We start from the raw sequence: 13,209 nt of genomic DNA, 5'->3' as shown, positions 1-13,209 counted from the left end.
GGGTGCTTTGCATTTGTGTGAGTGTGAGTGTGAGTCGGGTCATCTCTTTATGTGGATCTTCTCGCCTGGAGGCCTGGTGTGAGAATATGGTTTTGTTCGTACGGTTACTTGAGCCACAAGACACATGCAAACATTGGATGTGTGAACCCAAGTTCGTATATCGAGTGGCTTCATGGTTTAGAATGCCTTTCTGTCCCGGGAAATTCAGAAAATTGTGGGTAAACACGTAGTTCAAGCCCGGGCCATTTTTTAAAAACTATGATTCACGTGTAAACTCTTCAATTCGAAAAGGGAAACGAAACCACTGTATTTGCGGATTTCAGTTATTCCGTACAAACAGAATTTTTGGCTGAGTCCTTTTTAATGCAGAAATATAAATTGTCCTTGTTGACAGATAACTATTGATGTTATCTGTGAGCTGCTTATGAGCAAATACAGCGTTGTCTGATATGCTTGATTATTCTCCAATCGAGTGTTTGCTATATTGGATTATATTGTTTGAGGTGATGGATAAGTGCAAACCAACATAAAGCAAACCAGTGGATAGAAAAAAGTGCACTTAATTGTGAATGTTGATTATATAATTCATTATTCTGTTTAAAAGAATAATCCAATCCTAATTGATTTGGGAAATAAAAGCGTAGTAAAGCATTGGGGAAAGAGAAATGCAGCATTAGACGCACAAGGAAGTAAAAGTCTGTAGAAAAATATCCCTGAGGAGTGATCCACCTTGAATGCACTTCTAAATTAAGCATGTCTAAAATCAGATTGGAAGACTTATGAATGTTAATCAAACGAGTCGGAACACATAGATGCAAACAAAGTCATTACTGAAAGCCAACATGGGTTTGTCAAAAACAGACAAATTCTTTGACCAAGTGACAAAATTAGTGGACCAGAGGAATGCTGTGGATATAATTTACTTGGACTTCAGTAAGGCATTTGATAAAGTAGATCACAACCTGCTACTTGATAAAATAGAAAAATGTGGGTTAGACAGCATCACCACCAGATGGATTCATAGCTGGCTGACCGGTCGTACTCAGCGTGTGGTCCTCAATGGAACTGCATCTACATGGAGGGAAGTGTGTAGTGGGTTGCCCCAGGGCTCTGTGCTGGGCCCAGTGCTCTTCAACATCTTCATCAATGATTTGGACGAGGGGATAGATGGGGAACTCATCAAATTTGCAGACACCAAGCTGGCAGGAATAGCCAATACTCCAGAAGATAGGCTTAAGATATAGGAGGATCTTGACAGACTTGAACACTGGGCGCTATCTAACAAAATGAAATTCAGTGGTGAAAAAAGTAAGGTTCTACATTTAAGACAAGAAAAACCAAATGTATAGGTATAGTATAGGTGGTACCTTGCTCAATAGTAGTAACTGTGAGAAGGATCTTGGAATCTTAGTGGACAATCACTTAAATATGAGCCAGGAGTGTTGGCTCCCAAAAAAGCCAACACAGTGCATTAACAGAGGGATAGAATCAAGATCACATGAAGTATTAATACCACTTTACAATGCCTTGGTAAGGCCAACTTGGAATACTGCGTCCAGTTTTGGTCACCACGATGTAAAAAAGATGTTGAGGCTCTAGAAAGAGTACAGAGAAGAGCAACAAAGATGATTAGGGGACTGGAGGCTAAAACATACCGTATTTTCCGGCGTATAAGACGACTGGGCGTATAAGACGACCCCCGACTTTTGAGAAGATTTTCAAGATTTTTCGTCTTATACGCCGGAAAATACTTACATGCCAGTTGCCAAGTGTCTGACACAAGCCCGATTCAGCCCCGTCTGATGCAGATGGTGCAAAGCCCTGCCGGTTCCTGCCCGACGCTGGACGGCTCCGCCGGTGCCGCCTCGAGAGGGAAGGGCGTGAGGCGCCTGCCACGGCTCCCCGAGCACTCCTTAGCAGCCGGGGAGCGCGCGCGTGCATAGGACTGCCCTGCCGGCTCACGCCCGACGCCGGATGGCTCCGCCGGTGCCGCCTCGAGAGGGAAGGGCGTGAGGCGCCTGCCACGGCTCCCCGAGGACTCCTTAGCAGCCGGGGAGCGCGCGCGTGCGCAGGACTGCCCTGCCGGCTCCCGCCTGACGCCAGCCTGCCCTGCTTCCTCCACAGTGAGAGGGGAGGGCGTGCCTTCCCGGGCTCGTCGACTTGCAGCCATGCCAGAGCCAAAAGGGGCTTTTCCTTCCACCCACCCTTTGGAATAAACGCAAGAGCTCCCGGGGTCTGGCGTTTGCAAGGGGGAGGGGAAGGGGCTTAGGGGCTCTTGGGGGTGGGAAGGGAGAGTCATGTTGGAGGGGGGACTGGACTAAGGAGGCTTGAAGTTGCTTTGCAAGAACAGGGGCGCTCGATTGATTTATGTACTATTTTCCGGCGTATAAGACGACTGGGCGTATAAGACGACCCCCCAACTTTTGAGAAGATTTTCATGGGTTAAAAAGTCGTCTTATACGCCGGAAAATACGGTATAATGACTATAGGTTGCTGGAATTGGGCATGTCTAGTTTAATGAAGAGAAGGGCGAGGGGTGACATGATAGCAGTGTTCCAATATCTCAGGGGCTGCCACAAAGAAGAGGGAGTCAAGCTATTCTCCAAAGCACCTGAAAGCAGGACAAGAAGCAAAGGATGGAAACTAACCAAAAAGAGAAGCAACCTAGAACTAAAGAGAAACTTCCTGACAGTTAGAACAACTAACCAGTGGAACAACCTGCCTCCAGAAGCGGTGAATGCTCCAACACTGGAAGTTTTTAAGAAGAGACTGGACAGCCATTTGTCTCAAATGGTATAGGGTTTCCTGCCTGAGCAAGGGGTTGGACTAGATGACCTCCAAGATCCCTTCCAACTTTAGCAGTAGTAGTAGTAGTAGTAGTAGTAGTACAAAATTAGTATAACATGCAATTTTTAAATCACCCTTACAAACATAGCTATTTTATAGAATAAGTTACATATATAACTTGGTTAACTGAAAAGTTATATTTTTGAAGAGTATAACATTAATTATAAATTGTTGCATTCTGTTTTAAAACACATGCACATATTTGATTTTAAAATAGAGTTACAGTGGCTTGGTGATTTGTTTGATGAGGAATGAACTAAAAGCTAGAAATCATAACACATTACATTAAATGCCTGATCTGTTTCTATTTCTGACTTTAAATAATTTCACCATTAGCAATATTCAGTTCTTCGGATCCTTTGTTTTTATTATTTTATTATTCCCAGAGAGTGAAAACAAAGGTTTTTATTGTACCAAGACAAGTTTTTCTATCTTTTTGTTAAGAAAATACTGTATTAGGAGATAGTTCTTTGTTCATTAAGCAACAGGAATTGAACATTTCCTGCTTTTCTCCACTGGGCCTTCACATCTTCAGTTGCAGTGCCATTTTTATTTATTCTCCACTGCTGTTTTCATGTCTTAATTAATTTTTCCAATTGCTTTAGGAGTTCAACTATCCTGCTTCATTTTTGTTTGTTTCTTTTTTAAAATCCTGCTTTTAAATACTGTGATTTTCAATGTTTTCTTTCTCTCAAGGCTAGCTTTTATGAAGCCTACTTATTTTGCCCACAAAGGTACTGTAATTCCTATCCATGGGAAATATTTTAGTCCACGTTATGCTGACTTTTATTTTTTTATTTTTTTATTTTAATTCCATTTATATCCCGCCCTTCTCCGAAGACTCAGGGCGGCTTACAAGCTTAGCAGTAGCCTTCATTCTATGTATATGCCTGCTTATTAGGGCTTTCACACACACCCCCAAGCGGCATTATTACAAAGTCAGCTTATTGCCCCCAACAATCTGTGTCCTCATTTTACCTACCTCGGAAGGATGGAAGACTGAGTCAACCTTGAGCCTGGTGGGATGCGAACCTGCACTAATTGCAGGCAGCTGGTGTTACTTAAGGAGGCATTAGCCCACTGCTCCACCAAGGCTCTGTTACATATTGTCTCTCAACCTTTTTCATTTGCTTTGCATTACAAATATTGTTGAACGTTCCAAGAAAACTAATACATGCCAGAGGCTTCACGGTCACCATCATATATTCTCCAATACTTAAATTATAATTCATGTTTGCTGAAAAATAACATAGATTATATTCAATGGAGTATTTGTTTGATATAGTGAAATTTGTATGTATATCCAATATTAGCTAAAAATAGAGAAAAATACTTCCATAAATGTCTGTTTTAGGTCTTAAAGCTAAAAGCTTCAATCCATGGAGAGATTGATCAGTAAGCAGTAGCTGAAACTATCCCCCCCCCCATATCTTCCAGTGGTGCATGTGCACAAAGGGTCTCAGAAATTAAATCCCTTTGAGCTTGTTTAGAGGATATGATGGAGAAGCACTGCCGTAGCCTTCTATTAGCTAAAGAACAACATGTTCCTTTCTATATGGCAGGGATGTCAAATTTGCAACGTCACGTGATGTGTCGCAACGTATCACAACTTTTTTGCCATTGCTGGCAATGTGGTGGGCACGGTTTCACTATGATGCATCCGGCCCCCGGGCCGGCAGTTTGACACTCTTGCTCTATGGCAGGGGTGTCAAACTCAATTTCATTGAGGGCCGCATCAGCATTGCGGTTGCCCTCAGGGGACCGGGTGGGTATGGCCAGGGTGGGCGTGGCCTACTGGGTGGGCGTGGCTAGAGTGCGCATGGCCTACTGGGTGGGCGTGGCCAGCTCTACCTCATTCGCATCAAGGGTGCCTATGGGGGCCTGGGCAGGAGTGGGACAGATCTGAGTGTCTCTGGCAGAAGGAGGGTCTCTGGGCCAGGGCCAAGGCAGTGGGGGCCGTTCCCTCACTGTTTCCAGGATGGATTCGCGGGCCACATGGAACCACTTTGCGGGCCGCATCCGGCCCCCGGGCCTTGTTTTTGACATGTCTGCTCTATGGGATACTAATCCTCTTCACCAAGGACAGGATGGAGATGTGGATATCCATGGAGTGATGAATGAGGAAATGGATTACACCCACTTCACCTCACCATGCACATCAGCTAAATTAACCCTAATGTGTAATATTTTACTAATACTTAATTGTCTTTACCCAGAACCTGAACATACCTGTAACATAGTAGTAGACAATATTACAGTAGTAGATAATTTGAGGGCTGAAATGTTTTGGTGTAGATATCGAAAATTCTATTCCCTGAAATTCAGGGGACCCATTGCCAGTTGCCTTATGAGCTGGGTGTTTCTATCCCACAGTACTGAGAAAGCTGTTATTTATATTCCTGTTTAAAGCATCAGTGCCCCAACTATACAACTTTAATCCCCCAATTAGAGTCAATACTATCAAAGCAGCTTTATTTATAAGTAAAATGTTTAAATGAAAACTAATATTATACACTTTTGAAAGATCTAAGTTAATGCTAATATATTGTCTTCACTTTTTTAATGTTAAATTTATCTGAGATTGTTTTGAATACTTTCCTACTTGTTTTTACACTTATTCCTTCTGGAGGATCATTGTATACTTTTGGTTTCGTTATAAGTGAAATACTTTTATATTTTATTTCTTTTTGAACCAGTAATGAGGAAAAAAAATCCACTTTATTACTCTTTAGTCCATATAATTTCTTTCTAAAGACTACCTGAATAATCTCAGGTTGAGGCTTTTCTATTTGGAATGGTCTGAATGCTATAAAAGAAATACTGGTTAAAGTAACTTCATAATTTATAAATAATGACATACAGTAGCTATCTTTAGTTAGTTCTAATCAGTATTTAGCAGCTTTTATTTTGCTTCACTGCTGTTACTGTAAAACCTGTTTTTATCAATTCCTCTTCATTTCTCTTTCAGGGGCACACACGTGCTAGACTTCTGACATGTTTGCCTTAAAGGATTCAGAATTAGGAGCTTTCACCTTTTTTGCTTCAGCTCTCCCAAATGATGTTTGTGGCAGCAATGGTCTACCTTTGACTCCAAATTCCATAAAGATCCTGGGTCGCTTTCAGATTCTTAAGACACTTACATATCCCCGGCTTTGCCAGTATGTGGATATTTCTCGTGGAAAACATGGTAAGTTGTATTATTTTTTTCAACCCCATAACTGGCTTAGGCCCGGGATAGCTGCAGGACCGTCTACTGCCAGGAACGACTTCCCATCGCCCTGTACGCTCACACAGAGAGGGCCTCCTCAGAGTGCCGTCGGTCAGACAATGTTGTCTGGCGACCCCCTGGGGGAGAGCCTTCTCTGTGGGGGCACCTGCCCTGTGGAATCAGCTCCCCTTGGAGCTCCGGATGGCCCCTGACCTCCGGTCCTTTCGTCGTGACCTTAAGACACTTCTTTTCCAACAGGCCGACCTGGACTGATGATAAGGGGTTTTTTAATATGGTTTTAAGGTTTTATTGGTTTTAGTTAAGGCTTGGTATAGTTTAATTTAATTTTTTCTTAATATTTGTATCTTATTTGTATTTTATTGTTGTTAGCCGCCCTGAGTCCTTCGGGAGATAGGGCGGCATATAAGTCCCATTAGATAGATAGATAGATAGATAGATAGATAGGTAGATAGGTAGATAGGTAGAGATAGATAGATAGATAGATAGATAGATAGATAGATAGATAGATAGATAGATAGATAGATGATAGATAGATAGATAGATAGATAGATAGATGATAGATGATAGATAGACAGACAGACAGACAGACTTTTGGGTGTGATTGGAAGACTGTTGCATTAATTATTTTGTATATGTACTTCAGAGTTTTAGAAACTTCAAAGACTTCTACATTTATTTTTCCCAAAGGCATTTGTTTGCTTTCCTCCAGACTGACTCGGCTGCAGCATATTTCAGTCTTACCACTATTGTTACACATAACAGTCACAGATGTACGTAGCTGCTCTTTCATTACAGGCTTTGTTATCCTATAGTTCAGATTACACTGATAATTTTGAGCTATTTTCTTTTCTTTTTCACACTCTGTCTATATATTTTTCTCTGCCATCCCCTTTGTCTCTTTCAAGCTTCTCTTTTTGCTGGGTTCTGTTTGGTTTTAAATGTAGGAACTTCATTCACTGCGTTTATTTCCTAGGTCCTGTATTTCATCAGTGGGTCTTGCTTTCACTTTAATTCCTTAAATCTTTCTTTTGATGTAGGAAGTTGAAAAGAAATGTGCTTCACAGAAGGCACTCTCAACAATCCTTTCCCACTTCCTACTCCCAATTCTTAAATTACAGAATTTATTGCTGGCACATATAACAGTAAAATTGATGGGCAACTGTAATTCACATCTCTTATGTTGCTTATAGACTTCTGAATCTTGCAAATCATTGAATGACACAGTTTAAATTGCATTTTTTTCACATCATATGGAAATGAAGTAAAACATATTAATTTCTTACAGTTTAAAAATTGTATTTTAAGATACATTGCTTTCTTCAGGATATGTAGGCGCAAATTGCATTAGGATTAGGTGACTGATGTATTTCCACCAAATGTCATAATGTCATTACAATAATTGCACCATTTTCATAATGGTGTCATAATATGACATGTTATGGTTGCTGCTGGCTCTCCACAACTTAACTATAATTCCCATTAATCCTGTGTAGTCTGGATATTGATAGCTGTGATTCATCATATCTGGAAGACACCAGGTCAAGGAATGTTGGTGTAAGCTAATAATCCATATGCCTTATCTTTTGACTGTAGTGAAGGTTGTGATATATACGTTAGACTGGCTGAGTTTCTACTTTGTACTAGCCTTGGTTTATTTTAATATGCTTGTCTATATAGCAAATTGGCTGTTATTTTCATAGAAAGCTCTACATGGATGCACAAATCACGCAGTGCCATAAATCATGGCTTACAAACCATAGTGGCTGAGTACACATAACATGAAACAAACCACATTATAGCTTAACATGATTTTAATGAAAATTAGGGGTATTTTGTGGTAGACCGGAAGCAAAGGTATTTTGAATAGCCTACATGCTGAAATATTTAGTGCACTTAGTGTGTTTAAATGCATGGAGTTAAGTTACTTATTAACTTCCTGCCCCTTTTTTCTAGTGTGATTTAAGCATACTGAATACGATCAAGCAAGCAACATTAACTATTGATTAATGTTATGTATGCCATTGATGCAATTAATATTTATATAAAAAGTATACTTGATATTGGCACCTGGAATTGCATGATTTTCATCCTTTGCTATTGGCTGAAATCCCACCTGGGAATCTTGCCTATTATTCATGTAAAAAGAAGATTTTTTTTCCCATTTTGTTAGAAAATCTTGAGCAATATGTCCTTTGTATGGCATACCAAGGACTAAAGTTTTCTGTGCTAGGGCTGAAGTCTGCATTAGCCTTCTACAATACTAGCAATTTAGTTTTAAAACAATTCACTTTCATTAATTCTCTAAATGATATCCTATTTAATTTTTTTTTTAAAAAAATGAGTTAATTGGTGCACAGTAAATTTTTAAAGTGTAACTTAAAAGTCAATATTAGTTAATGTTGCTGAGAGAAGAAAATAAGGATAGGTTTTCTCTGATTTGATCTTTACTTCATTTTGAGATATGAACAAGGAAAGAAAAGATGTAGTTACAATGGAGAATATTGTTAAGATGGGCAAAGCCCTAAAAAAACTCAATAGACATATCAGCCAAGAGTTTTGACTAACCTGACTATTATCCTATACATTGAATGTTTTTTATGTTTCAAGAAGTGCTTGACAGTTACTTGTTGCTGAATTCTTCAAATATTTCTATGAAATGGAAAAATAGAGGTGAAAGAAGCATAGGAAACATCACAGATTCCATCGTTGCTCATTTTAAGTGTGATATTTTAGTGATAAAACAATTACATCATTGTAATAGTAAAAGTCAGGGGCTACTTATTTATCCCATTTATATATATACTGTTGCCTTCTTAAAACACTTTTGGCAATTTACACACAAGATAAATACATAATGTGCAGTAAAAATACCCAAACAGTTCCCAAAACCAATTAAAATTCCTAGAATAAAATTAATTAGCAAAACCAAACAATCAATATGGCTGCCAAAGGAGAAAACTGTGTATTCATTTTTGGGATTCAACGATTTTAAGAAGGTCACAAAGTGGTATTTCAGGGCTAGATGGAAGATGCACACATATGGAATAGGGGAAAAATATCTCAAACTTTGGAACTGACATACTTCATTTCCTTCAAACATAGAAAATGTAATAAATGGAACATTTTCTGCTTAAGCTGGTAGATTTTTCCCTGCTAATGAAGCATTGGCTTTAAATCCTCCTTTGGGATAAAAAGTAGCTATATATATTTCAAAATTAATAAATGGATAAAAAGTACATGAAATCTGACTTGTGAAACTACATCTGGATATAGTGGTTATTAATAATAACTGCTAGCTATATGTTAACTTCAGTATTCACCATGTAAGAGTTCCCTACAAAGTAACCCTCGACTTACAACCACGATTGAGCCCAAAGTTTCTATTACTAAGTGAGACAGTTGTTAAGCAAGTTTTGCCCCATTTTACCTTTCCTGCCAGAGTGGTTAAGTGAATCACTCTTAAGTTAGTGACATGTTAAGTGAATCTGGCTTCCCCATTGACTTTGCTTGTCAGAAGATCACAACAGGTGATCGCAATAACCCTGGGACACTATATCTGTGAGTCAGTTGAATTTTGATGATATGACCATGGGGATACTGCAATGGTCGCAAATGTGAAAAACTGTCATAAGTCACTTTTTTCAATGCCGTTGTAACTTTAAATGGTCACTAAGTGAGCTGTTGTAAGTTGAGGACTACCTGTATTTGAATATGTTGACATTCAAAAAAAATTATGGGGAGGGAGACTTACCTATTCACAAAGTGGCTGTCACAATAAAGGCAGCTGGTCATAAAATATCAGTTTATATGTCAAGGCAGCCTAATAAGGTCACTCCATGCCACCTCCTGTAGTCCTTCAGAATACACCTCAGCAGACAGACACATTTTAATGTAAGCGCTGACCTACAACTCACCATTTTTTATTTCCTAATAATCCCTGTGGAGCTAGAATCCAAGAGCTCTGGAAGCAAAGTTAAATTTGGAGATGTTTACTTTGTGGAATTCCAGGTTCTTGTTTCATTTTGTTTGCAGTTAAACAAAAAATAATTAAGGTGGGATGGGCCTCATGAGTGTCATAGGTGGTATCTTGGAAGCTACAAAGATCCTATTGAGTGTTCTGGCATTATAGATTCCCCGTTCTGTTATATCTCATTAAACTAAGTGGGCATCTTCTTTATATTATATGATGCAGTGTGTCATAATATGGTTTTAATTTTGACAAGATGTTAAAGTAAAAGTGTTTGGTTTCTATATGCATATTATTATATTAAAACTGTCTTTGTTCATGCCTATATTTTCCATCAGAGAGGCTGGTGGTTGTTGCTGAACATTGTAGAAACAGCCTGGAAGATTTGCTTCGAGACAGGAAACCAGTGAGGTATGATATCAAGAAAAAACATGGCAAGGAAACACGCTAACTGAAAGTTTATCTACTTTAAGTGAAAAAGTCCAGATACACTTTTTCTTTTAAAACCTTAACTATCTTTACAGGTCTATATAGATTCAGACATGACATCTTCCAGCTCTGCTTTATCCTTCTGGCAGCCAGATTAACACATGCTTAGAATAAAAAAGATATTTACTTCTGCACAAAAAGGATAAAAGTTATAGTTTTTAATGAAAATGCTAGAAGCTGCCAGACATTTATCCCAGTATATTTTGTTTGTGTTTGCTTAAAGTTTGTACCTTTAAAAAAATATAAACATAAACATAGTATCTTGGAAGTTACAGTAAAACTGTGTGTGCATCATTGTGCATTGATTATAAAGAGTTTTAAGTGTTTAAATTATGAGTAGTGGTTAAAAGGAAAAAAAGGTATTTCTTGTATTTATTTAGAATATTTCTATGGTAAATTGCTTTTAGTTTATTGTGTTTGGATTATTATATTTACTGAAAAAAATCCTAAATACGATCTCATATAGGAGAGTTATAATCTTGTCCCTTTTCTCTTAACTATAGATAGAGCCTGAAACCCTTTAAAACAATGTGAACAGAACTGAAAGTTCCAACTCTTTTAATTATAATGAACTCCCCCCCCCCCGCAGTTTGAATTGGCTCTTAAATTTATGGCATCAAAATTTTGTACTTATTTTATGTAAAAGCAAAGTGGCAGTGTCTCCAAGGTACACCTGGTTTCAAAGTGTTCTATGCACACAAAGGCTTGCTTGAATATTCTTGCTGATATATGTATATATACACATAAACAACATAATTTTTATTTTCAATGTTTTACTTCCATCGTTCCTCAAAAAGCTTAAAACCTGGAAAGTTTTTTCAAAACTGTTTTAAAAAATGCCCCCCAAAGCAATTTATAAGAAAGCACTATTTACATTTATGCATGTCTGTATGTGTGTGCACACACACGCTTGCACACACAGAGAGATATACCAGTGACTAAGATTCACATTAAGCAGCATATACATATGGAATATCTTTTCTGTGCCACACTCAAGCCACTAGAGTGGCGTAGCTTCAGTATAACAAAAAGGCTATTTTACCTCAAGGAGAATTCCAGTGTGCCCAGGGGAAAAAATGTATTGCATTTAATTAAAGGGAACATTGTTTTCTTTTGTAGGCATTTTCAATAGCCAGAAATAATTTAAGAAAGGGAAATACTCCATTATGTTGCTTAATCCATTTTGGTGAATTAGTTTTGCAACAGATTTTCCAACTCTTCGTACATGTTTGGTTTGTATTAATTCATGATAGAACAGCCAAAGTTTGATGTGAATGCTTTTGTAATTAATTTCTGAAACTCTTAAGGAATGAGAGAAGCTGTCCTTATGGTTTATGGATTAATTCATTACACTTGTCAGAAAAAAATGTCCTTTGCACCTGTAACATAAGCTGATGTCAAGTCAGCAGGAAATTTGTTAGGCTGTGCTGAAATTGAAGATATACCAGAGTGGACAGTCCATATTTCCTTGCAAAGTGGAAAATAGCAGGCTTTCCAGCTGGCTGATCCTTTTTTTCACAGCTAAACTTATGAAGTCATTGATCATTGTATACATTACATATGAGCTAGGTATTTGTATGTTTCTGTATATTCCTTCTTCTGTTATAAGATTGCAAGATTATTATTCTTTTCTATTTTGTTTGTTCTCCCTGTCTCTGTGTGTGTTTTAATTTCAGTTCATTTCTTAAGAGGATTTATCCAATATTTTACTGAGATACAATTATAAGAGCAGATGGGAGTTTTTAAAAGAGAATTAGATGTCAGAAATAGCCTAAAATCATTCTTTTAGAACATTTGATGATGAACCAATGGCCTAAACAAAGATTGTAGTACTATCCGACTGAAAAATTGGAATTTTGTGCATGCCTAGTTAGCAAAGTTTACCCCTTTGAATAGACTAGGATCTTTTTCATAAAGCCCATTGGATTGTTCTGTCTATCTTGTTCAGGTTTGAGGTGGTAGTTTGGGGTGTGTGTATTGTTGCAGTATATAATCTCAAAAAACATCTTAATTTTGTATGCTTGTACCATGGCATTAGAATTCTTATCTTATTTCCTTCCTAAATTGTGTTTGTTCAGCAAAAAAGAAAAAATAGTTTAAGCAAAATAGTATTGGTTCTTTGAATTAGAAGCTTGTATTGAGTTTTAATGTATCAAAAGTTTAAGTACTCATTAATCTGAACCTGATATGTACTGCATAATACTAATTTAACATACTGCTTTGTGTGTATGTGTAAATAGACATACTGTAGATTAGACATGTCAAACACAAGGCCCGGGGGCCGGATCCGGCCTGTGAAGTGGTTTCATGTGGCCCGCAAAGCCATCCTGGAAAGAGTGAGGAAACGGCCCCCACTGCCTTGGCCCTGGGCCAGCGGCCCTCCTTCTGCCTGAGACCCTCAGATCTGTCCCACTCCTGCCCAGGCCCCCATAGGCACCCTTGATGCGAACGATGTAGAGCTGGCCATGCCCACCCAGTAGGCCATACGCACTCTAGCCACACCCACCCAGTAGGCCACGTCCACCCTTGCCATACCTACCCGGCCCCTTGAGGGCAACCACAATGCTGATGCAGCCCTCAATGAAATTGAGTTTGACACCCCTGCTGTAGATATTTAAATATGTGCACATATACTGTATATATGCCTGTGTGCATGTATGTGAATAAGTGTTTGTGT

At 38.6% G+C, this 13,209-nt stretch overlaps 1 protein-coding gene across 1 annotated transcript in view; it reads left to right on the top strand.

Moving 5' to 3' along the window:
- The first annotated feature begins 80 nt into the window (after positions 1 to 80).
- Positions 81 to 13,209, top strand: part of TBCK (TBC1 domain containing kinase) — a 98,184-nt gene continuing 85,055 nt past the window's right edge. Inside the window, exons 1-3 of the mRNA XM_081333217.1 lie at positions 81 to 151; positions 5,816 to 6,034; positions 10,382 to 10,454. Of these exons, the coding sequence (XP_081189343.1) occupies positions 5,842 to 6,034; positions 10,382 to 10,454 (266 nt within the window). The 5' untranslated portion in view covers positions 81 to 151; positions 5,816 to 5,841. The remainder of the gene's footprint in view (positions 152 to 5,815; positions 6,035 to 10,381; positions 10,455 to 13,209) is intronic.

The sequence above is a fragment of the Vipera berus genome (genome assembly GCF_964194415.1).
Source record: "Vipera berus genome assembly, chromosome: 7".
NCBI classification, from domain to species: domain Eukaryota; kingdom Metazoa; phylum Chordata; class Lepidosauria; order Squamata; family Viperidae; genus Vipera; species Vipera berus.
Note: the sequence above shows the minus strand (reverse complement) of the source record. Positions and strands in the feature narration are given on the sequence as shown.